This window comes from Diuraphis noxia, unplaced genomic scaffold (assembly GCF_037042655.1).
Source record: "Diuraphis noxia isolate RWA-SAM2 unplaced genomic scaffold, SU_Dnox_SAM2 contig0004, whole genome shotgun sequence".
NCBI classification, from domain to species: domain Eukaryota; kingdom Metazoa; phylum Arthropoda; class Insecta; order Hemiptera; family Aphididae; genus Diuraphis; species Diuraphis noxia.
In genome coordinates, this window is record NW_028301714.1 from 41,702,471 (window position 1) to 41,727,522 (window position 25,052).

The window sequence follows — 25,052 nt, forward strand, 5'->3', positions numbered from 1 at the left end:
TATCAAATAAAATTAAAATTATAGTCAAAGCGTTGAATAATAATAAATAAAATATAACCCAAAGAAGATTAACACATTTTTTTAAAAAGAATTTAACACAGAGATGTTTAGATGTTTAGAGACTTTAGATTCAAATAAAGTTAAAGTTATAGTCCAAACGACGACTAATAATAAATAAAATATAATCCAAAGAAGATTAATACATTTTTTTTAAAAGAATTAAACACAGAGATGTTTAGATTCAAATAAAATAAAAATATATTATAGTCCAAATGATGACTAATAATAAATAAAGATCAAATAAGTATATTAATATAATATCAAATAAAATTAAAGTTATAGTCCAAACGACGATTAATAATAAATAAAATATAATCCATTAAATATCCCTACTATACCAAACTTTTGATTCGAGTATAAAAATATTAGCATGACATTTTACTAATCTAACACATGTCTCGTGAATAAACAACATAACAATATATTAAAAAAAAAAAAAAAATACTCATGGGAAACAAAATGTAGAAGTCTACGCCAATCACAAAATCAACAAAACCAAGTTGTATGAGTACCACTAAAATATATGAGTTAAAAGAATTTTAAGTCATATAGGAATTTATGATTGATTACAGGGTATAATTAAAGGGTAATGAGTGATAAAGTGTACCTACCCTGTTTTGTGGGACACACGGTATATATATATAAACATATGATAAAATGCATAAAATATTTAATTAAGTAATTTTTATAGTGTAATAAAAGAATGTAATTTTTTTAAGGCATATCTAACTGTATATATTTGATGAATTATTAGTAAGTACATAAAAGTCCTATAGCTCTACAGTTATTAATTATAACTTTTACTTCCAATCATGCCTCCTTTCAATTTTATTTTTTTAATCACAATCATAATACAACTTGTAAAGTAATATTAAACAAAAGTATTCAAATATTTTATTTTGAAATTGAATATTTTGAGAATGAGAATTTATAATATTTAAATTTTTTTACTTATCAAGCCACAACTCTAGTACCTTTTTTTATTGAGCATTACAATACTTTTCATAATAAGACTATTAACTATAATATGTTTAATGAAATTGTAAATTTGTATATAAAAATAAAATTTGTTATTTTAAAGATAATATTCATTTGATTGATGTGATATCTTAACAAAATATGTAATGACAAAGTCATACTTTCTACAAGACTTATAATAATGTAAACAGTCAACAATCAAGAGCTTTTTTGACTTGATAACACTTAAGAGGATGTCAGTGAATTTCTTTTTTTTTCTCTCTGACCCACGCACAACATAGCAAATATTACGTTCACTATAATCATAATAATTTCTAAAATTAGAGTGAAATGGCCTCTTTTAAAATTTTAAGAAACTTATGATTAATACCTAGAGCAACTTATAGGCTATATTTGAAGCGAGTTATGAATACTTTAAAATACTCATAACTCACTTAATAATTAAAGTATAATAAGCCTATGATATGCCTTAGATAAAAATCTAACCATTCATTTTTCTCTAATTTTTGAAATTATTAAGATTATTGTGAACAAAAAATTTGATGTATTGCGCATGAGTCGGAGAAAAAAAATTCCACCGAAATCCTCTAAATCGGCCTAACCAACCTTCTCTTTTTATTCTATCCCATAAGTCGAAGGTTGTAAACCTTACCTAACCTGGTAGTATCACTCAAAGTGTCGAGTGACCTTTGCAATTTAAGATCCTTTCCTACATATTCAGAATTGTTAACATAACTTTTCTACCTAACTATTCCCATTCCCCCACCTAACCTTATCCTCTCTCTCTCTCTGCCACTACCCCTGTTTCTTCCTATCCCTATCACACCCTCCCCTTCACCTATCTCACTGACTCTCACAACCTCTCACAATTCTCTCTCACTTTTTTGTTCTGTTCCCCCACCTAACCTTATCATGTCCCTTTGACACTACCTCTCTTTCGCCCTATCACTTTCACACCATCCCCCTCGCCTATCTCTCTCACACTCAATCGTCTGACATTACCCCTCTACCCGTTTTTCTCACACTGGCACCCTCTCATTCACTTTATCTCCTTATCCTTCATCCTATCTACCTCTCTCACTCCCTCTCACACTATCCTTCTCTCAGCCCTCTCTTTATAAGTCACTCTCTAGTACCTACCTTACCTAACCTAACCTAATCTAACCTTACCTCACACTATCTATCTCTCTTACTATCCCTCCTTTTCTTTCTCACTCTTTTTCTCTCGATTTTTTTTCTGCTTCTCTACCATCTCTCTACACAACTTCTCACTATCTCTCTCACTCTCTCTCTCTCTCTCTCTCTCTCTCTCTCTCTCTATCCCCATATCTCTTTATCCTTCTCTGCCCCCACTCTCAAACTCCCAGTCCCTATAGTACCTACAGGTCATCGTACCTGATAATTGGTGAAAATATTTAAATATCATTGAGGAAATTATTAAAAAAAAATTTTTTAAATATTATACCTGACCAATTTCCTAATTTTTATCATGATTTTATTGATAACTTGAATAGTGTTATACCAGTGGTTACAAAACGAATAATTAAAAAATTACAAGTAATCTATCCTCTGCTCAATTAATAAATTAATAAAATAAAAATAAACCTACTGAAAAATAGAAAATCACATACCTAATATCTGAATCTTCTATAAAACTTCATCTTCGAAACATTGTTAATACATTTCACACAGGCTTCAACAACGAATATGATATTTAGTTGACAAATCTTCACTGACGAATACCATCTCTGAAATTTCAATAAAATATTCAACAATATTTTCTGACCTATTCATTTTAGATTCTAAACGAAGTGATGAATGTATTGATTTTACAATGATGTGTGTTTTTTTTTGTGTATGTACAGCATAACTAGTCGAAATAATGCTTCAAATTCAAACGTTGGGGGTGGTTTCCGATGTAAAAGTGAATATCCTTTGTGCATTATTAAGGTCAAAAGTGAACATTTTCCTACAGTTTTCAAAAAAATCGATTTTTTTATATGGTTGTAATTCAAAAACTAATCAACGTAAACACTTGAAATTTTCGCCAAATGTATATGTTAATGTAATCTATATAAAGTTAAATTTTAGAGTTATTTATAGACCACTGAAATTTTAGATTTTTCTGAAAATTTTTTCGATAAATTTTTTTGGCCCAATAAAAAAACTTGAAAATTGAATACAAAGTTTCTCATAAGTTATTCTTATAGTAATTAAAAAATTATAAGAATACATAGGCACGATTTTTTTTTATAAGCGTTTATAGTTCAAATTTTTACGAAATCTGTCGTAAACGCGAAAATTTGCAAGCAATTTTGAAGTTGAACAATCAAAAAATGTTTGTGTTTATAACTAAGGATTAAAAATACAACACTAAGTTTTCAATACGATTTCTCTCAAGTAGCTATAGAGAAAACTCGAAGCATCATTATAGGAAAAATTTTAAGTGCGTTTGAATTTTAAATTTTTACGAAATAGCGTAACGATAACGATTTATATCCTCAAACGATTTTAAATATTTGTTATAATTCAAAAAGTATAAGTCGTAGATACTTGAAAATTTTACCAGTTATTTAGATTAGCATTTTCTTTACATGATTTAATTTTCAAAATATTTTGACTTTTTTGGGATATTCATAGATAACTGAAATTTTCAATTTTACTTTAAGTGTCGATAAAATTTTTTTGGCCCTATCAAAACACTTGAAATTTTAATATAAAGTTTCTCATAGGTTAAAATTATTATTAAAAAATATTAGAATACATAGGCACAACTTTTTTATTTTATTAGCATTTAAAGTTCAAATATTGACAAAAATTCGTCAAAACCATGAATATATTTTTTTCTTGTCTGTCATCACGTTTTGGGGCAGTAAAAGTGCTTCGATATTTGCCTTCAGTTCCTTATTCAATCAGAAAGTGAATCTAGTTGGTACTTTGGTGGTCAAAAGTATTCTTAATATTTTTGTAAATAATCGGAATAAACAAACTAAAAATTAAGGGAAAAACGGGAAATTTTACGCACAATCAGTTTTCGACAAAATCGATTTTGATTTTTGATGTAACTTTAAAACAAATGACCATTGATACATGAAAATTTTACCGAATGTTTATATAAATATATTCTATCCACCATGAAATTTTCAAAAAATTTTGACATAAGTTGAACTATTCATAGGCATATGCAATTTTCGATCATTATTAGTTTTTTTTAAATTGGTATCAATAAAAAATTATTAATTAATTTTATAAAAAATTATCATAGTCACAATTTCTTTTATAAGCATTCAAATTTTGAATTTTGACAAAATACGTAATAATTACAAAAATTCGCAAATTATTCTAAACTAGAAATTCGTAAAAATTTTCTTTTTATATCTAAGATTTGAAAATTTAATACAAGATTTCTTACAAATTTTTCAATCTTTATTACAAAAAAAATATCTTCCGGAAATTCAAATTAAATTTTAATTAGCATTTGAATTTCAAATATTGACAAAAATTCGTCAAAATCGTGAATATTTGCAAATTATTTTGTAGTTCAAAGTCCATAATATTGTTTGTATTTATATCTAAGGACTAAGGTTATAAACAGGGCTCGGAAGTTATAGCACTGATAAAGTAATTTCTTAGCGCTTTAATATGCACTTAAAAACAGCACAATAAGTAAGCGCTATAAATAGCACTTAAAATTGGAAAATATGTAAATTAAAATTTCATTAACAAACATTTTTTATTTAAAATTTTTTTATAAACTAATTTTTAGACTTTTTTAAATTATACATGTTTTATATAAAATATAATATAATAAATATTTGAGAAGTAGGCACTTTTCCGGCTCAGGAACATTTTCTATCTAACCTTCGAACGAATTCGATAACTGCATTACATTTGATAAAATTTTAAAAATAACTAAATTATTGGATACGAACGGAATAACCTGTGCGATCGGAAATAGTAACTAAAATGTACCTACTGTTTGTCTTCGTTAGCATAAATGTATTCAATACAATTTAGTTTATTTTCATTTTATATAAAATATGCTTGTAAATAGCACTTAAAACTCAAAATTAGCAAAATAGCACTAAAAATCACAAATATTCAAAAATTAGCAAAATAAAATTTTGTATATGACATTAGAGAAGTTTGAAACAATTTTGTATCTTACTCTGAATGTCCTAAGACCAACCAATAAAAATATGCATTTGCTAGAACTTTCGAGCCCTGGTTATAAAATTTAATGAAAAATGTTTTGAGCGTTTGAGTTTTAAATTTTTATGAAATCGCGTAATGATAACGATTTTTCCTCAAACCAGATATATGTATATATTTGATAATACAAGGTATTATGAATTATAATAACTACATGCAATGTTTTTAGAAAAATTGATTAACCATGCCTTATGCAAAATGCGTCTTAACTGAAAAATAAAATATTTGTTTCAAAATAGAATATATGATAATATTTAAATATAATATACCTATCCTAGACTGACAAATCATCTCCGTTCAGAATCGTTTTTCGTATACAATGATACCTATTATTGTATTCAAATTTAACCTACTATTGACTTAATACGTCAAAATTACGGCAATGTTCAAATTATCTTAGATAGAAATTCATAAAAGTTTTTATTTTTAGATCTAAGATTGGAAAATTTAATACAAGGCTCCTAAAATATTTTTACAATAGCAGTTGAAAAATAAAAGAAATACATAGTCACATTTTTTTTTTTACAAGCATTCAAATTTTAATTTTGACAATATACGTACAAATCACAAATATATAGCTAAACAACCCGTTTAATGTTATTATGTGTTTTGATTATTTTATTCAAGAACCTATTAATTTTATATGGCTATAAAAACATTATACCTACTGTATGGCTACTAAAACTCTCTAGTACCGATTTTTATTTTAATAATTTTTTATACAAATTTTAATTATTATTGCGTATTTTAGTTTGTTTATTTATTTTATTTCAAGAATTCATGAATATTATAATTATTATTCTATAATAATTTTTGAAAGATTGAGTTTTATAAAATAAAAATTCGATTGCAATAAATTAGAGTTTGGTTATTTACTTAACTTACGTAACTTCATAATAAATAATGACTGTACAAATTTGAAGAAAATAATAACTCCTGTGTGTATGTATTAGGTAGATACACTATTTTAACAGATATTTATTATATGTATGATAACTAAGTTATAATATATTTTTCATAACCGCTTAGTTCACCACTCAGTGATCAATTCTTTTAGTCTTTAGGTCATAGGGCTTTATAAGTGTACCTACAATGCAATAACTTAATAAGTACCTATGATATTAGATATAAGATAAAGAATAAAGGTTATAAATAACTATAAATATCTATAATATACATAATTTATCGAAATAAAATATATTTTATTCTAAATTCCTGACTTCTAACGTTGGATTTCGAACAAATTACCATTTACGAATTAAAATTGATCCCTATGAGTTTTGGAGACTAGAGTTATCAGTTAAAACGGATATTACAATTAACTAACTAAACAAAAATTGAAAAATGTTAATTACAAACACATACCTAGGTTATAATTATGAAATTATAATTATTATACGTCTGGCAACCTGAAAAACGACGCAGCGCGTTTATATTATTCGATCTCGCGTATTTCTTAATTTCGCGCTTAGAAATAAAATATGCGTCAAGGATACTTGGAACTTGGGAATATATTTTTCGTGACGTTAAATATTTATTTAAAGCCTAACATAAGATTCAAGCCTCAAAAGAATATGAAAATAAACTTACCTCAAACATCGACTCTTTTTCGGGGTTTTGGCGAAATCCGAGACGTGACACTCCGATACCGACGTAAGAACGCATCAGATTGAAGTTAATTGAAGTCTGAAAATATTATTAATTATGAAATTAAAATTATACGGAATACAGAATATTTTTAGTTCATATTTGCTCTATTGCTCATTAAAAAATTATAATTTTATAATCTTTAATCGACTGCCACTTCTAGCTGATTCTGAAAAGACAATTGCCACAGATTATATATTATGTTACGCTAATAGGATAAATCCAAAGATATGTAATATTTCAATTAAACTTCTATTACCAAGGAGGTTCACGTTTATGAATAATGTTCATTTAAATAATTAAATGTGATACAACAATAACCAAAAAATATTTGTAATTTTAAATTTAAATTATAATATAATATATTATTTTTCTTAGCCTATTTTTGTTTGATTATTGATTACGATCATGCTTCTTTTATGCATTACAGGTATTATATATCTAAAATGATCCGATTAATGTTTAATTTTTATCTTCCCTACCTAGTTATAATGTGTTAATTTATTTTTTTTGAATATTTTATTCAAGATTTTATTATTTCTTCACTAGTTCACTAACCACAACAAGTTATCTACTAAAACTCGGATACCTACCGGTTCGTTTTTATTTTAATAACGTAAAGATTAATTATAATTACTTGTATTAATGTTTATTTATTTTACTTCGATAATTTTTAAAAATATTATTCCAATTTATTATTTATTAATTTTTGATATATTGTGTTTTTTTTAGAAAATAAATAATAAATTCAATTTTAATAAAATATTGAATTAGGCACCTACGTAAAATATAAATAACCTATTCATGAAAAAACCTATACATAGTTAATTTTTTAAGAAAAACAAAATTGTTCAATCTTATATAAAAAAAAAATGTTTTATCCTAATTAAATAACTTATCATTGTATCAGTACCTGCATATTATATTATATCATTATTGTAAATAAGTTTAACTAATGGCCTTTGTTGTCGATGTGAATATACTCAATAAAAATAAAATATATATATATATATAATTATTTACCTATAAATCTGTAAAAATTTAATTTTTACTAGAACAAGGTGTCATAGCAAAGATTTTTGTAACAACTTTAATAAAAATAATATCGGTCAAATGGTTTTATAGAGAGATATTAAATTAATTAAAGTTAAATAAGAATTCCATGATAAATTGTTTTTACAATAATATAAACAACCTATGGGCAAGCAAATTATCAAGAAATTATAGTTTTAAAGAAAAATAGAAATTCAAAAATAAAATTATCAAACATACATTACATATGAAATTTGCATTTATTGAAAAACCTGGAATCTTACAAATAAAAAAGATTTAATTTTATCGCGCAAATCAAAACTTATTCCAGATACTTATTATCATTTTTATAAAAACTTACTAATATCTGAAATTGATAATACTTATAACAAATACTAATAAAATAATAATAATAATAAAAAAACTATGAAGATGGTGATTAATTTATATAATAAAATTAGACATATTATTTATTTATTTTCAAAGCCATAGGTAGTATAATATTGTTAAACATAAGGCCATGATAATTATAATGAGTAACTTTTTTTTTACATTGTATTTCAAACAAGTAGGTATTATACCTACTCGTATATTATTAACATAATAATAAATTATTCAAATTCGTACATAATGTTATAGTCTTGTACTCTTTTTGTTCAAAAGCATTTGATAATTTTATAGTCATTATCAGTTTAGAATATATTTTTTTTTAATTTGTCATATTATTTGTTATTTTGATACATAAAAATAAGCTTATTGACTTAAAGACAAGCAGTATTTTATTTTTTATTTAGTGTTTTATAGTAAATTATTTTTAAAGATATTGATTAAATACCTACAACTATTAAATGATTAATTTTCATCCTTATATATTATATATTACCTGTACAATTATAAATTATAACACAACAATAATTTTAATAAAATTTCAAAAAAACTAACAGTCAATAATATTTTATTATTCATTAATAATTTAAAGTTCAATACTGCCATAATTGGATATATGACACAAAAATAAACATGGCTTAAATTCAATACTGCTATATTTTGGTATGTCTGAAAATCAATTTCTGTATGCAATACAGCCACATATCAAAATATGACAGTCTTACATTTACTTAAAAAATTGTAAAAGGCTAAAAATTTGTAAAAAATTGTATAAGTCTGACTTTTTGTAAAAAATTGTATAAGTCTGACTTTTTGGGTTCAAGGGAATATTTTATTATATTTGAAAAAGTCACAATATAAAGTATGTTTAAAATGCCTATTGTAGTTTTTAGTTTCAAATGCATAGGTGAAGAACTCTTTGCAAACATCACCATTGTAAAAGTGTACGAACGTGTACCTCAATTCTTTTATAATATTAAGCCGCAAAAGAATTGGTATTAAAACAAACTTACCTTAAATATCAATTATTTTGGGCTTTGTTAGAGTCCGCGACGTGTATGCACTCCGACGCTGAAATGGAAACGCATCAGATACTGCTGAATTGAAGTCTAAAAATAATGTGATTTATGAAAAAAAAGATTAAACGGAAAGTAGGATGTTTTTCGTTCATGTCTACTTTGCTATCTAATTGAAATGTTAGCATCTTTAATAGACTGCGTCCTCCGCAAAGACTTTGACAATCGCCATGGATTATATTGTACTAAATCAATAAGAGAAATCCATAGATACCTAGGTATATATTATAATACTACTTTTATATCAACGATGCCCTTGTATACAATCTGTTCATTGCAGGGCATCGGGCAATAATGAAATGAGATAACTATACCGAAATAATGCATAACTTTAAATTAAAATTATGTATAGCAAAATAAAGTACCTTGGTATTATTTTAATTATTTTTTTTAAATTTATTTATTTGATTATCGATTAATAATATTTAAGATGGTGTTTAAATGTTAGAAGCACATGCATATTTTTACTAAAATATATTTCTTTATGAACTATTAAATAAATGTGATTACTGCTTTTTAAAGTTAAAATTAAGTTAAACAGTGTACACATTAATTTTCCGTACCGACCATGTCGGGCGACAACTAGTTTGTAAAATTCCAAGTCAAAAGGTCTTTCCGAATACGAAACTAATAATTAATTACAAATATGTTATTTATTATAATTAATTAATTATCTACGGCAAAAGCCACCAATATGCCAATCATGTGCCACCACAATCTCATTAAACACATCTTCGTAGCATAATAATATTGTTAATCATAAGGTCATGACAATTATAATAAGTAGGGCTAGGGTTTTAAAGCAAATACTTCTTTTTTCATATAGGTACGAGATAGAAATTTAATATATATATATATATATTCGACTCACGCCATTCTTATTCCAAATAAACCAATTTATTTTAGCTTTTTTTTTGTTTCTTTCAGTTATTTTAGATGTCGAATTTGTATATTATGTTTATTATAGTAATAAAAAAATTTTAATTTAAGTGATAAGAAAATCTGGAATACGCATTGAGGACTAAATGAGTTATTGCATGGTTTTTTGTATGTATAAAAATTTTATGTCAGACATGTCTGTTGCAATAGTCAGTTTCACTACTGAAATCTTGCCAAATATAATATTTTAGATTCTGAACGGAGTGATGTATTGATTTTACAATGATGTGTGTTTTTATTTTTATTTTTATTTTTTTTTATTTTTTTTTATTGTGTTACATTAGCCGAAACTTATTAAAGCCGAATTTATCCCGATAAGCATTATCATAATGATTTGTTTTTAATTCATTAAATTGTCACCTATATTTTTAAATAGCACCAGTGAACTCAATTAGAAATCACTTCGTTCAGAATCTAAAACAGTGACCAAATATTATTAGATATTATATATTTTAAAAAATATAAATATATATATATATATCAAATTTAACTAAAAAATATTTTAAAAATTTTCTGTACTCAAAAATAATGAAAAATTTAAGAGTGTGTGGTGCATCATACAAAACATTTAAAGCCGAGCTAAGTCTCACATACACTTCTTTGTTCAAACCTGTTTATAAGATAGTGACTGGGGGTATATGTCAAGTGTAAGAGCACCACTCACTTTTAAATTTTTCATTATTTTTGAGTACAGAAAATTTTTTAAATATTTTTTAGTTCAATTTTATATATATATTTATATTTTTTTAAATATGTTTTTATAGGAAAGCGTGTTTTTAAAAAATTTTTTTTTTATTTTATTTTTTATTTTCTACTTTTTAGTTGAAAGTACATTTTTTTATTAAACGTTTAAAAAATATTTATGAATCAAATTTCTTATATTTAATAAAACGAATCAAACTGCTGATAATTATGATTTATTAATAAATAAATAAGTTTATGACAAGACATTTATTTTGTTTGACACAACAAATTGAAATTTTACTACTATGATACCTAATCAATTTACAATTTTTTTTTTGTCCCGATTCCCGCTTTTTAATAAAGTGGGACGTCAATTTCCCGATTTTTTACAATATTACATTTAAAAAAATTGTGTATCCCGCGAGTTAAAACAAAAAAATCCCAACCCTATGTTTGACTCTGTTCGACCGACACTCTTTTTGCCTACGAAAATGCACACAAACCGTATGGTTTTGATTATCAGTGGTTCGACATCGTCATCGTCACGCGAAATAAAACACTTAACAAATTAGCGTTACTCACAATAGTTCGTCGTGCGCCCTATGATTGATTATTTCAGATAAGAACATCTCCTTACAGAATCGTTTTTTGTATATACAATGATACCTATGATTGTACATTCAAATTTAACCTACCCTTGTCAGAGGTCCACCCCACCCCCTAATGTACAGCAGAGCAACATCCACTTACCCGCTTTTTTTTTTTATTCTTGAAAAATATTTAGCTGCGGGCGCCAATCCCCCCTTCTTTATTATTTCTAATGATTAAACACTTGTACACTAAATTAGCAATTTTCGCAATTGTTCGGCGTCATCACAGTGGAAATTAGTTTGACTCTGTTTGACAACACTTTTTTTACATACGAAAATTTGCACTTAGACCATGGTTTGGATATTCTGCGGTCCAACGTCGTCATCGTCACGCAAAAATTAACGTATAACAATTTTACGTTACTCGCAATAATAGTTAGGCGTGTGAAGCGAGACTGATTATGTCAGCGGTCGGACGTCGTCATTATCACGCGAAAAGTAACCTATAACAAATTCTTATTAACTGCATTAGTACGGCGTTTACCACATGGTTTGGATTTTCAGCAGTTTGACATCTTCTCACGAAATGAAACGTATAACAAATTAGGGTTACTCACGATAGTTCGGCGTGCGCGGTGTGATTTATTATGTCAGTTGTCCGACGTCGTCATCGTTATGCAAAAAGTAATGTATAACAATTTCGTGTTACTCTCAATAGTTAGGCGTTCAAGGTGTGATTAATTATGTCATGAGTAGGACGTCGTCATCGTTACGCAAAAAGTAATGTACAACAATTATTTCGCGTTACTCTCAATAGTTCGGCGTGCGAGGGGTGATTGATGATGTCAGCAGTCCGATGTCGTCATGTTTACCTGAAAAGTAACTTCTAACAAATTTTCATTATTGGCAACAGTACAGTGTCAAACGCATGGTTTAAATTTTCAGCAGTTCGACGTCTTCGTCGTCACACGAAAAGTAACGTACAACAATTTCGCATTACTCGCAATAGTTCGGCATGCGAGGTGTGATTGATTGTGTATGCCGTAGGACGTCACATGATCACGTGAAATGTAATGTATAACAAATTCTTATTAACTGCATTAGTACGGCGTTCACCACATGGTTTGGATTTTCAGCAGTTTGACGTCTTCATCGTCACACGAAGAGTAACGTACAAAAAATACACGTTACTCGCGATAGTTCTGCGTCAACAGCATGGTTTGGATTGTCAGTTGTCCGACGTCGTCATCGTCATGCAAAAAGTAATGTACCTATAACAATTTCGTGTTACTCTCAATAGTTCGGCGTGCGAGGGGTGATTGATGATGTCAGCAGTCCGACCTCGTCATGTTTACCTGAAAGTAACTCATAACAAATTTTCATTATTGGCAATAGTACGGCGTCAAACGCATGGTTTAGATTTTTAGCAGTTCGACGTCTTCGTCGTCACACGAAAAGTAACGTACAACAATTTCGCGTTACTTGCAATATTACGGCTTCATCACAGTGGTAATTAGATTGACTATCTCTTCGAACGACACTCTTTTTGCCTACGAAAATTCGCACAAACCGTATGGTTTTGATCATCAGTTCGATATCATCATGGTAAAGTGATATGTAACCTATAACAAATTGGCGGTACTTCGCTTAAGCCAATTTCTCGGCTAATATACGCTCATTTTTACGAGTCCCTTGATTTTGACAACATTTAACATGTAATCAACTCTGGATAATACGCTCCATGTTCCCGGATAAGACGCTCGTCTTGTTAATGATGTTAATAGGATGATACAACACAGATTCTTCCAGTAACAAATACACTCGAGCTATGCTAAGTAAAAAATATAATTTATTGTTCCCGAGTAACACGATTTCCCGCTTAAGACGCTATTTTTAACTGGTCCCTCGAAGAGCGTTTTAAACGGGTTTATACTGTAGTTGTATTTGGTTTTTTCACGTTAGCCAACCCTATGTTTGACTCTGTTCGATCGACACTCTTTTTGCCTACGAAAATGCACACAAACCGACAAACCGTATGGTTTTGATTATCAGTGGTTCGACATCGTCATCGTCACGCGAAATAAAACACTTAACAAATTAGCGTTACTCACAATAGTTTGGCGTGCGCCCTATAATTGATTATTTCAGCAGTCCGATGTCGTTATGATTACTCGAAAATTAATGTAAACAAAAAATTCGAGTTATTCCCAATAGTACGGGGACCACCGCATGGTTTGGATATTCAAGCGGACTGAAGTAGTCATCGTCACGCGAAAAGCATTTTATAATTAAAATTTCATTATTGGCAATAGTACGGCGTCAAACGCATGGTTTGGGTTCAACGTCGTCATCGTCACGAAGAAATTTATTAATGTAATCAATTTCGCGTTACTCTCAATAGTTCGGAGTGCGAGGCGTGATTGATTATGCCAGTGGTAGGACGTCACATGTTCACGCGAAAAGTAACGTAAAAACATTTTGCGTTACTTGCAATAGTACGGCTTCATAACAGTGGTAATTAGTTTGACTATGTTCGATCGACACTCTTTTTGCCTGCGAAAATTCGCACAAACCGCCTGGTTTCGATTATCAGTGGTTCGATATCATCGTGGTCACGCGATATTATGTAACCTTTAACAAATTTGTGTTACCCACAATAGCTCACCTTGGCTGTGTGATTGATTATGTCAGCGGTCGAACGTCGTCATGATCACGCGAAAAGTAACGTACCTACAACAAATTCGCGTTAATTGCAATAATTTGGCGTCAGCCGCATGGTTTAGATTGTCAGCGGTCCAACGTCGTCATCGTCACGCAGAAAGTAATGTACAAAAATGTCGCATTACTCGCAATTTTAATATAAATATAAAAAATATATATAATATAAAAAATTCAGTTTAGAATAAAATGTACGCGTGAAATATAAATAATAATTGTTGAATTTTACTCGGCATGAGGGTAATTTTCATTAATATTCTATGCCTGGGATACGACGTATAAATAATGAGTAATTGATCGCCGAGCTGCTGTATATAGTTGCTTCGTTTATTTTACGTATTGCGCGCTTCGGTATTTAAGACGCTCGTCCGTTTTAAAATATATTTTTAATAATATATTTGCAACAATAGCATTTTAAAAAAAACTTACAAAAATATTGATTCTTCTAGTGAAACTTCTGTTATTGTGTGGTTACTAACGCAGAACCATCATCTTCGCCGCTTTGAAATGGATGTTGGTAAATTAAATTATTCATTTACCTGAACAGAATATATTAAATTGGCTGCTGCCATAGATTTATACTTGTATAGGTATATTATTAAGTATATAAGTAATTATAAATATTTATAAATTCTTAGAGTTTCTATAAATCCACCGCGTTCACCGATGACATAATACCTACATACCATGGTATTTACTAAGTCGTATTTTTCGAAATTTCAAATTTCTAACTATAATAAGTTGTACCTGACATACTCGTAGGGTCTTACAACTGCAGTTATGGATGTCAGTGTCCATCATCGTTTTATTTCCTGCAGCTGGTCCGAACTACAAGCTCTGCTGTATGAAGTGACGGACGAGATCAAAAACAGGGCAGCGACCTTGCAAGCCAGTTTGTGATGACCACCACCGACTAACCACGATTATCGCACCTGAGCTTGCGGGCACTGCGCTACGCCTCGGCATCGATACGTCAATTATCATTTATCATTTATGTTTATTCATTATCAATTATGGCAGTGGCAGAGTAAAAAATATAACAATTCCGAGTTACTCGGTATAGTTCGAAGTGTGCGCTGTGATTAATTATTTCAGCGGTCCGACGTCGTGTGGGTCACGTAAAAAGTAACGTTCAACAAATTCACGTTACTCGCAATAGTATACAGCATCATCTCGCAGTGGTAATAAAATTGACACGGTTCGATAGCTACATTCTTTCGTCTACAACAAGTCGCACAAACCGCATAGATTCGATTATCAATTGTCCCGTGTCCGACGTCGTCTTCGTCACGTGAAAAGTAACCTATAACAAACCCGAGTTACTTGCAATAGTACGGCATCATGGCAGTGGAAAAGCAAAAAATATTACAATTCTGAGTTACTCGCTATATTATAGTTAAGTGCGCGCTGTGATTAATTATGTCAGCGGTCCGACGTCGTCATCGTCACGCGAAAATTAACCTATAACAAATCAGTGTTACTCGCTATACTTCGAAGTGCAGGCCGTGTTTAATTATGACGTCTTTTCGGCGTCGTGTTGGTCACCCAAAAAGTAACGTACAACAAACTCGCGTTACCCGCAATAGTACGGCATCATGGCATTGGAAAAGTAAAAAATATAACAAACCTGAGTTACTTGCAATAGTGCGGCTCATCGCGGTGGAAAAATAAAAAATACAACAATTCCGAGTTACTCGCTAGTCGCTATAGTTCAAAAGTGCAGGCCGTGATTAATTATGACGTCGTTTCGGCGTCGTGTTGGTCACCCAAAAAGTAACGTACAACAAACTCGCGTTACTCGCAATAGTACGGCATCATGGCATTGGAACAGTAAAAAATATAACAAATCCGAGTTATGCCGTGTCCTACGTGAATCCGACCTACGCGACGAAAAACAAAACAGTTTGTATTTTGTCGCATCGGACGCATCGTATTTCGACAGAACAGCATGGTCAGAATAGAATTCGTTCTCAAGAGTCGCACTAGTCGGATTCACGTAGGACACGGCGTTACTCGCTGTTACGTATACTTTTCGTAGTTATATATTGTGCCTACGTATTACATAAGCCAATGTGGTTGTTGCGGAGGTCGCGGTAACAACGGACCTACTGAGCGATCTCTGCGTTGTCGCGGCGGCAGTCGACGTTACGACCCGGTACAAACAGTGGCAATAAGGTTGCTTGCGCCTTTTTCTCTTATAATCAAACCGACGTACATCGTCCGTACTCATACGGTCGCGCCCACATACGCATATGAGCACCTAAATGGTAGACATTACAATGTAATATATTACCTATAGCCATCATAACGTTCGCCCGCTGTGTCACCACCTGCCGCATTGTCAGCACCAAACCGTTATACAGAGGATGTCCCAAAGAGATCTGACAAATGAAATAACTTTTGTTCTAATCAATATTTTTTAAATATAATCCATAGTCACTTGCGCTACATTTTTAGAATACATTTTTTTATTTTTTAATACTGAAAATAAAAAACTTAAAAATTGATACATTTTTTTTTCGAAATATTCAATATAGCCAATTTATAAATCTGATTTTTAGAAAAATGTATATGGTAAAAACACTTATTTAAGTCAAATGGCTGATTTTTTACAATTTTTTTAAATATCAATATTTTCGTTAGGTTAATTATAGTAGGTAATTTATAGCTTATACATCACATATTATTAAAATAAATACAATAAAAAAAAAATTAGATTTTGACATGCACTTATTTAAAAATGTTCTTATAAAATATTTTTAAAAAACTTCATTATTATTTGAAATTACAAGGTTTCTAACATAAACTAGATCGTAATTTACTTAACGAAAATATTGATATTTAAAAAATTGTAAAAACTCAGGCATTTGACTTAAATAAGTGTTTTACCATATAAATTTTTCTAAAAATCAGATTTATATTGAATATTTCGAAAAAAAATGAGTTTCCTGAGTTACTCGCTATATATATATCGAAGTGTGAGCTGTGATTAATTATGCCAGCGGTCCGACGTCGTGTGGGTCACGCGAAAAGTAACCTATAACAAACCTGAGTTACATGCAATAGTACGGCATCATGGCAGTGGAAAAGTAAAAAATATAAAAATTCCGAGTTACTCGCTTTAATTCGAAGAGTGCGCTGTGATTAATTATGTCAGCGGTCCGACGTCTTCATCGTCATGTGAAAAGTAACCTATAACAAACCTGAGTTACATGCAATAGTACGGCATCATGGCTGCAGTGGAAAAGTAAAAAATATAACAATTCCGAGTTACTCGCTATAATTCGAAGAGTGCGCTGTGATTAATTATGTCAGCGGTCCGACGTCGTCATCGTCACGTGAAAAGTAACCTATAACAAACCTGAGTTACTCGCTATGTATATCGAAGTGTGAGCTGTGATTAATTATTATGTCAGCGGTCCGATGTCGTGTGGATCACGAGAAAAGTAACATTCAACAAATTCACGTTACTCGCAATAGTACTATTTTTAATAGTAAAAATAATGATTGTTTATACTATGGCATTTTGTTATGAATGTTTAAAAATTTTGTGGGGGCATTGAAAGAGCCTCCACGCGGAGCCCCCTCCTGACAACGACAGTCATACAGGAAATGAGGAAACCCACAGAAAAGAAAACGACCATAACCCATCTATAACTAACATGAAGATAATAGGTCGACGTCCTCACAATAAGTATGGCAGTTCAATTTTTGTCAGAGACAAGTTAAATATCGAATCAATACACATAATGAACGAGGACAATATAGAAATATTCACCGTAGACCTGGGCAATATCACAATATCCTCACAATACACCATTTAAGTTTATAGAGCCCTCAAACTACCTAAACCAAAATACGAGAATAGTCATTGGTGATTTTAATAGGCATAGCCTCAGCAGGGGATACGCTGATACCAATAAAGAAACGAGTGCTTGTAGAGAAATGTGCTCAACGAATACCACAAACGCGACACAGACCAATAATATGTAAAATAGATATGGAAATTCATGGAATTGAAGTATCCATCTGAAGACGCTATAACTTTAAAAAATCAAAATGGGAAAATTTCGCTAATGAGCTAGAAAATATTATTACCAAATATGTACCAAATTTTGTACACAAAAAAACAAAAATTGGGAAGGGTGGTTTAGCGACCTCAGGAAAAATATTTCAAGAAGGAACAAAAAAATTTGAAAAACCATAATTTAAGAATTAATACTAAATATTGCTAAAAATTATGTAATTATGAAAAAAAAATGAAATATAATATTAAACTAATAAAAACGTGATTTAATTGTCTTTTCAGTTAAATGGTTATAATTATTTAAAAATTTGTGTACTCAAAAATAAACTATATTATAGTATCAAAAAAAAATTGGGAAGGGGGTTTGGCAGCCGCAGGCAAATGTTTTTCAAGAAGAAAAAAATTTTGATAAATTATGATGTAAACTGAAGACTGCAGTATGTAATCTCAAGAAAATAAAATGAATTAAACTATTGAGAATAATATAATCGTAAAATAATAATTATTTTAAGCTCTTGTTGTGATGAATGTTTAAATTAGTGTACACAAAAATCAACTACATTAAAGAATGAAAAAAAAATGGGAAGGGGGGATAAGCGCCCGAAGGCAAATGTATTTCAAGAAGCAAAAAAAAAATTTTTAATTATAGAATATTAGAATTCATACCTACTGAAGACTGTAAAATGTATAATTTCTATAAAAAAAAAATGAAATAAACTATTAGAATAAAAAAATCTTGATATACCTAATTGTCTTTTCAGTTAGATGGGTATAATTGTATAAAAATTTGTGTACTCAAAAATAAACTATATTATAGTATCAAAAAAAAAAAAATTGGGAAGGTGGGGATTAGCGCCCGCAGGCAAATGTTTTTCAAGAAGCCAAAAAAAAAAATTTGAAAAATTATGATGTAAGTATTTAGTATACACACTAAAGCCTGCAGTATGTAATTTCAAGAACTATAAATAAGTTAAACTATTGAGAATATTAAAATCGTGATAGAATTAGTTTTTTTGAGTCAAATGGTTATTAATGTTCAAAAAATGTGCACACAAAAAATAAAATATATTTAATTATGAAAATAAAATGGGAAGAGGGGATTGGCGCCCGCAGGCAAATGTATTTCAAGAAGCAAAAAAAAAATATATTATTGTTACTTTACTACTTTCTACCCTATTCAATTTTTTGGGTTTCTAGGAGTAAAAACATTGATCAAAAACTGTTCATCATAAGTAAATTGTCAGATGGTGGTCCTGATTATTTAATGACATGTTCATTGAATGGAGATACTCTTATTTTGGATCAGAAAAGTCAACATGCAATATTTAAGTTTGAAGAATCAGTTTCTGCGTTTTGTTGTGGAATGTATACAGTAAAATTAAATACAAAATCTATGCCTAGTTTTGTGTTTATAACTAATTCACAGAAGGTATATATTTTTTTTTCTTAATAATATTTTGGACGCAAGTATAAGGTATATTGACTAATAATTAGACTTCTAAAAAAATGCCTTTACATTATTTTAGATAAAAAATAATTTTGCAATGCATATAAAAATTGCATCTTTATAATTTAATATTGTACTTCTATGTTTAAAATGTTATACCATATTTTTTTAGGTTTATATTTATTATGGTTTAAAATTACCTAATACATGTGTCCAGAGCTTATCAAAATGTATTGAAAATGACAATCAGCTTTCAACATTTATGGAAAAGTACGAAGAACCATTAAAAAGAAAAATCATTGGAGACTGTCTTTATCAATATAATCCTAATAAAATGTAATAATATACACTTTTCTCAATAAGATATATTTTGTTATACAATATTTTTGAAAGAGATTTTTTAAATTCAATTTAAAAGATCACTTAATAATTACTGGTATTTCTTTTATTTCTGGTATTTAATCAATAATATAACTTATTAAATTGTAAAAATATATAAATTCAACAACTTTTTTAACCATCTAATTTTAAAACTCTGGCCAGCCTTCTTATTTTAGAAACTGCATCAGTACTATCAATCAATCAGGAGGGGATTAATCCAGCGAAATACTTATATTAATCCCTAGCCTTGTGAATGGTAGCCTACAGTATAATAATAATTTACTGTTAAATATCTTAGACCACTAGTTGTTCGCTATGTGCTCCTGTATAAACAATGTATTCTGCAGTATTATATATTACTGAGAAATAGGCTTAACTAGGTATGTTTATTGATTAAGTTTTCTAAAATTAATAATATTGTGGTTATTTCAATTCTGTCAGAAGAAATATAACAATGTCGCATCACCACTAATTTTCATACAAGTATGATGTGTATAGACGTATAGTTGTCTATGATTACCGTATATAATATAATATAATAATTAATAGCCCACGGGCACATAATATATCATTCTTCATGACACATTTAAAATACTAATGGCATAAAAAATAGGTACAGAATAAATTAAAAACATGTAAAGAATATTTAAGTGGAAAAAACGTTACAAATTTTTTTTTTTTTTTACAGTTATGGCACACACTATACAATATTTAAGCTAATATTTGTAATTTTAAAGTAAAATATATTTGTTGTTTTTTTTCCTAGGTTCGTCATTATTCTATAAAAGACGATTAATCCATTTTAAATCGCTCTGTACATAATATAGTCATTAGTCTGTTCCTGGTTTTAGTGTTATTTTAATTCAATGTCTAAAATATTAATTTATTTAATGGTTATAACTATGTCAAAAATCTACTAATTAATATAATACAACATATTCAATCTTAATACGTAATTAATAACGATTACAACATTTTATTCCACGAGTTTTAAAATTTCAAAAAATAGCCCTAAAATTAAGGACCAATAAAAATGGTTCCAATATTATTGCAATATAAAATATAAATTGTATTCATAATTTTTATATTATGAGTAAAATACAAACGTTTTCTAACAATGGATTACACAAATATATAATTTTTATCATAGTTAGCTTAGGTATATCATAAGCTTATAATAAACCTTAACTATAGGTTATATATATAGTATATACCTTATTTTTAAATATTAAAATGTATTTAAATATTTCAAAAATTGAGCGGCATATTTTGAACCAATCAGGAAAGTTGTGTTCACAACTATAGGCAATTATAGGTGTAGAAATTACGCCGCCCGGCGAGGATCGGGAGTCGGGACCATCTATTTTCTATGGTCGGGACTCGACAAGTCACCAAAAAGTTCCGCACACAAGATACCTACCGAATGAATCGAATGATCTTAGCACTACCGGTGATTATATCTGGCGCCACATATTCTGCTCACTAAGCTCGTTTCCACTGTTACCAGTCCGTGATGATAAATTGATAACCTTGTAGAACTAAATACACTGATAACCGGTAAAATAAGAATAACCTAAAAAAATAACTAATGTTTTATCAAATACGAAATGTTTTGATTCTTGTGTACTGTATTTGAAATCATTCGTTCCGATCCCGATCGGTCTTGTGCTCGTTAAGTAAATAGCTATTACCAGCCGATACGTTCGAAATTCGAATTAAGATTTTTGTTACTGTAAATATTAACTGTTGTCGATTATTGAGTTCAATACTCCCAGCAAAATGGCAGCAGTATTCGATGAAGTTGGTAAGTCAAATGTATTAAAGAATACTGAAGAAGTGTTCGATGATGAAGAACAAGTAGAAGATGTTGAAGATGGATCGGCGGTCACAAAGAAGAAGAGGAAGCGAAGGAAGAAGAAGACTCAAACAAACGGTAAAGGTGTAAAAACATTTTTTAATTTCTTGCGTTTTACTATGTGCAATTTTTAGATGATGGGACAGAAACAAAAGAAAAAGATGAAGTAGAAAAAGAAATGACTAGCGGAGTGACCAATATTAATATGGATGATGAAACGGAAGCTGAGAAAAAAAAGACCAGACGTCGTACTAAAAAGAAGGAAACTAAGGTCAATGAACCAGAGTCGAAAGAAAAAAAGCAAACTGATCCTCCATCTGTCCCCATACATGAACTTTTTCCAACGAGTAATTCACTTATCTTAAAACAACTTAACAAGTGTAAAAATTTGATTTTTTTGTGTATGCTGTTTCTATAGAATGGCCTTTGCAATATCCTTTCTTCAAAACTTGACAAGTTTATTAATTTTTTCAAATTTCTTGAGATTTTTCTCTTATTTTCTAAAAAATCAAATTTTTGTTACTCATAAATTTAAAATTAAGAAAAATATTATTAATTAATCAGGTTTATTAAAAATTTAAAATAAAAATGTATAAATCTAATCACTCAGCAGATAGAAGTGGTGTGATTTTTAATCATGGTCGGATGATAACTATTTATCCTATAATAGTGCTTAAAGATAAGATTAATTTAATATAAACAATATAATTGTCTCACAATATTTTACAAATTTAAAATGTTGGCTCAAGAAATTGATATTTTAAATTTGTAAATACTTGTAAAAACCTATTTAGTTATTTTATAAATAATAATAATAAATATATTATGCACCATTAATTAAATCTATTGAATCTGAAATTTAAAGTATTGTTGCTTGTGAAAACATAATATTAATTATCACAAAACAATATTGTTGTTTAATGCCTATTCAAATTAATTTTGTTATCTTATAACTAATTAATTAGTATGTAATTACTTTGTTATCATAGATGAGTATCCTGTTGGTCAAGAAGTTGAATATGATGGCCGTATGGGCAAACAGCGAATAACAAGTGAAGAGAAACGAGCAATTGAACGTTCAAAGTATGATGATTACAATGATGCCAGACGGGCAGCTGAAGCTCATAGACAAGTAAATTTATTTATTTATTATCTGTTATTTAATATTAATTGTTGTGAGTTAGGTAAGAAAACATATTCAAAGCTGGGTGAAACCTGGTATGACTATGATTGAAATTTGTGAAGAGTTAGAGCGATGTTCTAGAGCTTTAATTGGAGAAGATGGACTTAAAGCTGGTCTAGCTTTTCCCACAGGATGCTCAAGAAATAATTGTGCAGCACATTATACACCCAATGCGGGTGATCCTACAGTCTTATTATATGATGATGTTACCAAAATTGATTTCGGCACACACGTGAATGGTGAATTGAATGTTTTCTTCTCTTTTAAATTCCATCCATAATTTTTTTTTTTTTTTAGGCCGTATAATTGATTGTGCATTTACTTTGACTTTCAATCCCAAGTATGATAAGCTTGTTGAAGCTGTGAGGGATGCAACTAATACAGGAATAAAAGTAAACTCTGAAGATTAAAATTTACTATAAAAAATAACTTGCTGACAATTTAATTATTAGGCTGCTGGTATCGATGTTAAGCTTTGTGAAGTTGGTGAAGCAATTCAAGAAGTAATGGAATCTTATGAAGTTGAGCTTGATGGTAAAACATATCCTGTTAAGTCAATTAGAAATCTCAATGGCCATTCAATTGATGCATATAGTAAATATAAAATTATTATAACAATTTTAATCATTTTAGATTGCGAGTGAAGTAAGATATGTATTGGTATATAGCTAACACATACTTTGGTCGATTGGTTTTTTAAAAAAATACCATTTACTAAATAACTTATTATTTTCATCTTAAATAATGAACAGAAAGAATTTGCTATTAAATAGTTGGTTTTTTTGAGTATTACTCATTTTCTTATTGAAATGTAGAAATTTAAGCTAGTAAAAAATTAAAAATCTATTTAAAAAAAACATAAAACGTTATTTACCTTTACTCAGAATACTTTGCATTGCTTTTATAATTGAATATTTAAATATCATAATTACATACCAACTATGGTCATAATCAACCGCCCTTGTGTCTTTAGAACTTCATTCTTCCCTACTGTTTTAAGCTTACAAAGATTGAATAGTTATACTGAATTAAAAACTAATGTGTCAATTTGTATTTTTGACCATATTTAATAAAAAATACCTGTCCAACCTGGTTTAGGTAGTTGTAAGTTGGAATATTATTTGTACATGCCTCAGATTTGAATTTATTTATTTTGCAGGAATACATGCGGGAAAAACTGTACCAATTGTTAAAGGTGGTGAAGCAACTATGATGGAGGAGAACGAGTTTTATGCTATAGAAACATTTGGTTCCACTGGCCGTGGCATTGTTCGAGATGATATGGATACATCCCATTATATGAAAAATTTTGATGCTCCATATGTGCCACTACGACTCCAAGCATCACAAAAATTGCTCAGTACAGTCAATAAGAATTTCAGTACATTAGCATTTTGTAAACGCTGGCTTGATAGGTTGGGCGCAACGAAATATCAAATGGCACTAAAAGACTTATGCGATAAAGGTAAGTTTTTACATTTGTCTAAAAAATGTATACATTTCTGTTACTTTGACAATAATTGAATATAATATTTTATTTGTACAGGAATTCTTGACGCTTATCCACCATTATGTGATATCAAAGGCTGTTACACAGCTCAGTTTGAGCACACAATTGTACTTAGACCAACTTGCAAGGAAATCATAAGCAAAGGAGATGATTATTAACTCTACGAGTAATTTAAGTCCATACAAATATTATGTCGCTAATATCATAACAAATACATTGTTATTCTAAATAAAATGTTAACCTTCGGTGGTCAATAAATGAAAAAATTAAATTTTATGGTGTTATAATATATAAAACCTATTCAAAAATTGATTAACTACCGGTCA

At 29.2% G+C, this 25,052-nt stretch overlaps 2 protein-coding genes and 1 long non-coding RNA gene across 3 annotated transcripts in view; 2 read left to right on the top strand and 1 right to left on the bottom strand.

Annotated features, from left to right (window-relative positions):
* LOC149056071 (uncharacterized) overlaps positions 1–10,180 on the bottom strand; it is a 30,025-nt gene extending 19,845 nt beyond the window's left edge. The window contains exons 1-3 of the long non-coding RNA XR_016191522.1: positions 9,330–10,180; positions 6,841–6,936; positions 2,670–2,786 (exon numbers count right to left, since the gene is read on the bottom strand). This is a non-coding gene — a long non-coding RNA (uncharacterized LOC149056071). The remainder of the gene's footprint in view (positions 1–2,669; positions 2,787–6,840; positions 6,937–9,329) is intronic.
* Positions 10,181–14,198: 4,018 nt separating this feature from the next.
* Positions 14,199–20,137, top strand: LOC149056072 (KICSTOR complex protein ITFG2-like). Its single transcript, XM_089227004.1, has 3 exons — positions 14,199–14,426; positions 19,548–19,779; positions 19,970–20,137. The coding sequence occupies exons 2-3, from the start codon at positions 19,615–19,617 to the stop codon at positions 20,135–20,137; spliced, it is 333 nt and encodes a 110-aa protein (XP_089083130.1). The 5' UTR covers positions 14,199–14,426; positions 19,548–19,614.
* A 1,643-nt stretch (positions 20,138–21,780) lies between these two features.
* On the top strand, positions 21,781–24,997 carry und (methionyl aminopeptidase und). The gene is made up of 8 exons (XM_089225881.1): positions 21,781–22,111; positions 22,168–22,380; positions 23,023–23,165; positions 23,218–23,455; positions 23,514–23,608; positions 23,669–23,810; positions 24,376–24,681; positions 24,763–24,997. The coding sequence occupies exons 1-8, from the start codon at positions 21,958–21,960 to the stop codon at positions 24,882–24,884; spliced, it is 1,413 nt and encodes a 470-aa protein (XP_089082007.1). The 5' UTR covers positions 21,781–21,957; the 3' UTR covers positions 24,885–24,997.
* The last annotated feature ends 55 nt before the right edge of the window (positions 24,998–25,052 follow it).

Bases quoted from the DNA above. Each gene is read 5' to 3' on its own strand.
- LOC149056072 (XM_089227004.1), top strand. From the start codon at position 19,615: ATGACATGTTCATTGAATGGAGATACTCTTATTTTGGATCAGAAAAGT. The intron at 19,780-19,969 runs GTATATATTTTT...ATATTTTTTTAG, and splicing joins TTATAACTAATTCACAGAAG to GTTTATATTTATTATGGTTT.
- und (XM_089225881.1), top strand. From the start codon at position 21,958: ATGGCAGCAGTATTCGATGAAGTTGGTAAGTCAAATGTATTAAAGAAT. The intron at 23,166-23,217 runs GTAAATTTATTT...GTTGTGAGTTAG, and splicing joins CAGCTGAAGCTCATAGACAA to GTAAGAAAACATATTCAAAG. The intron at 23,811-24,375 runs GTAAATATAAAA...TTTATTTTGCAG, and splicing joins CCATTCAATTGATGCATATA to GAATACATGCGGGAAAAACT.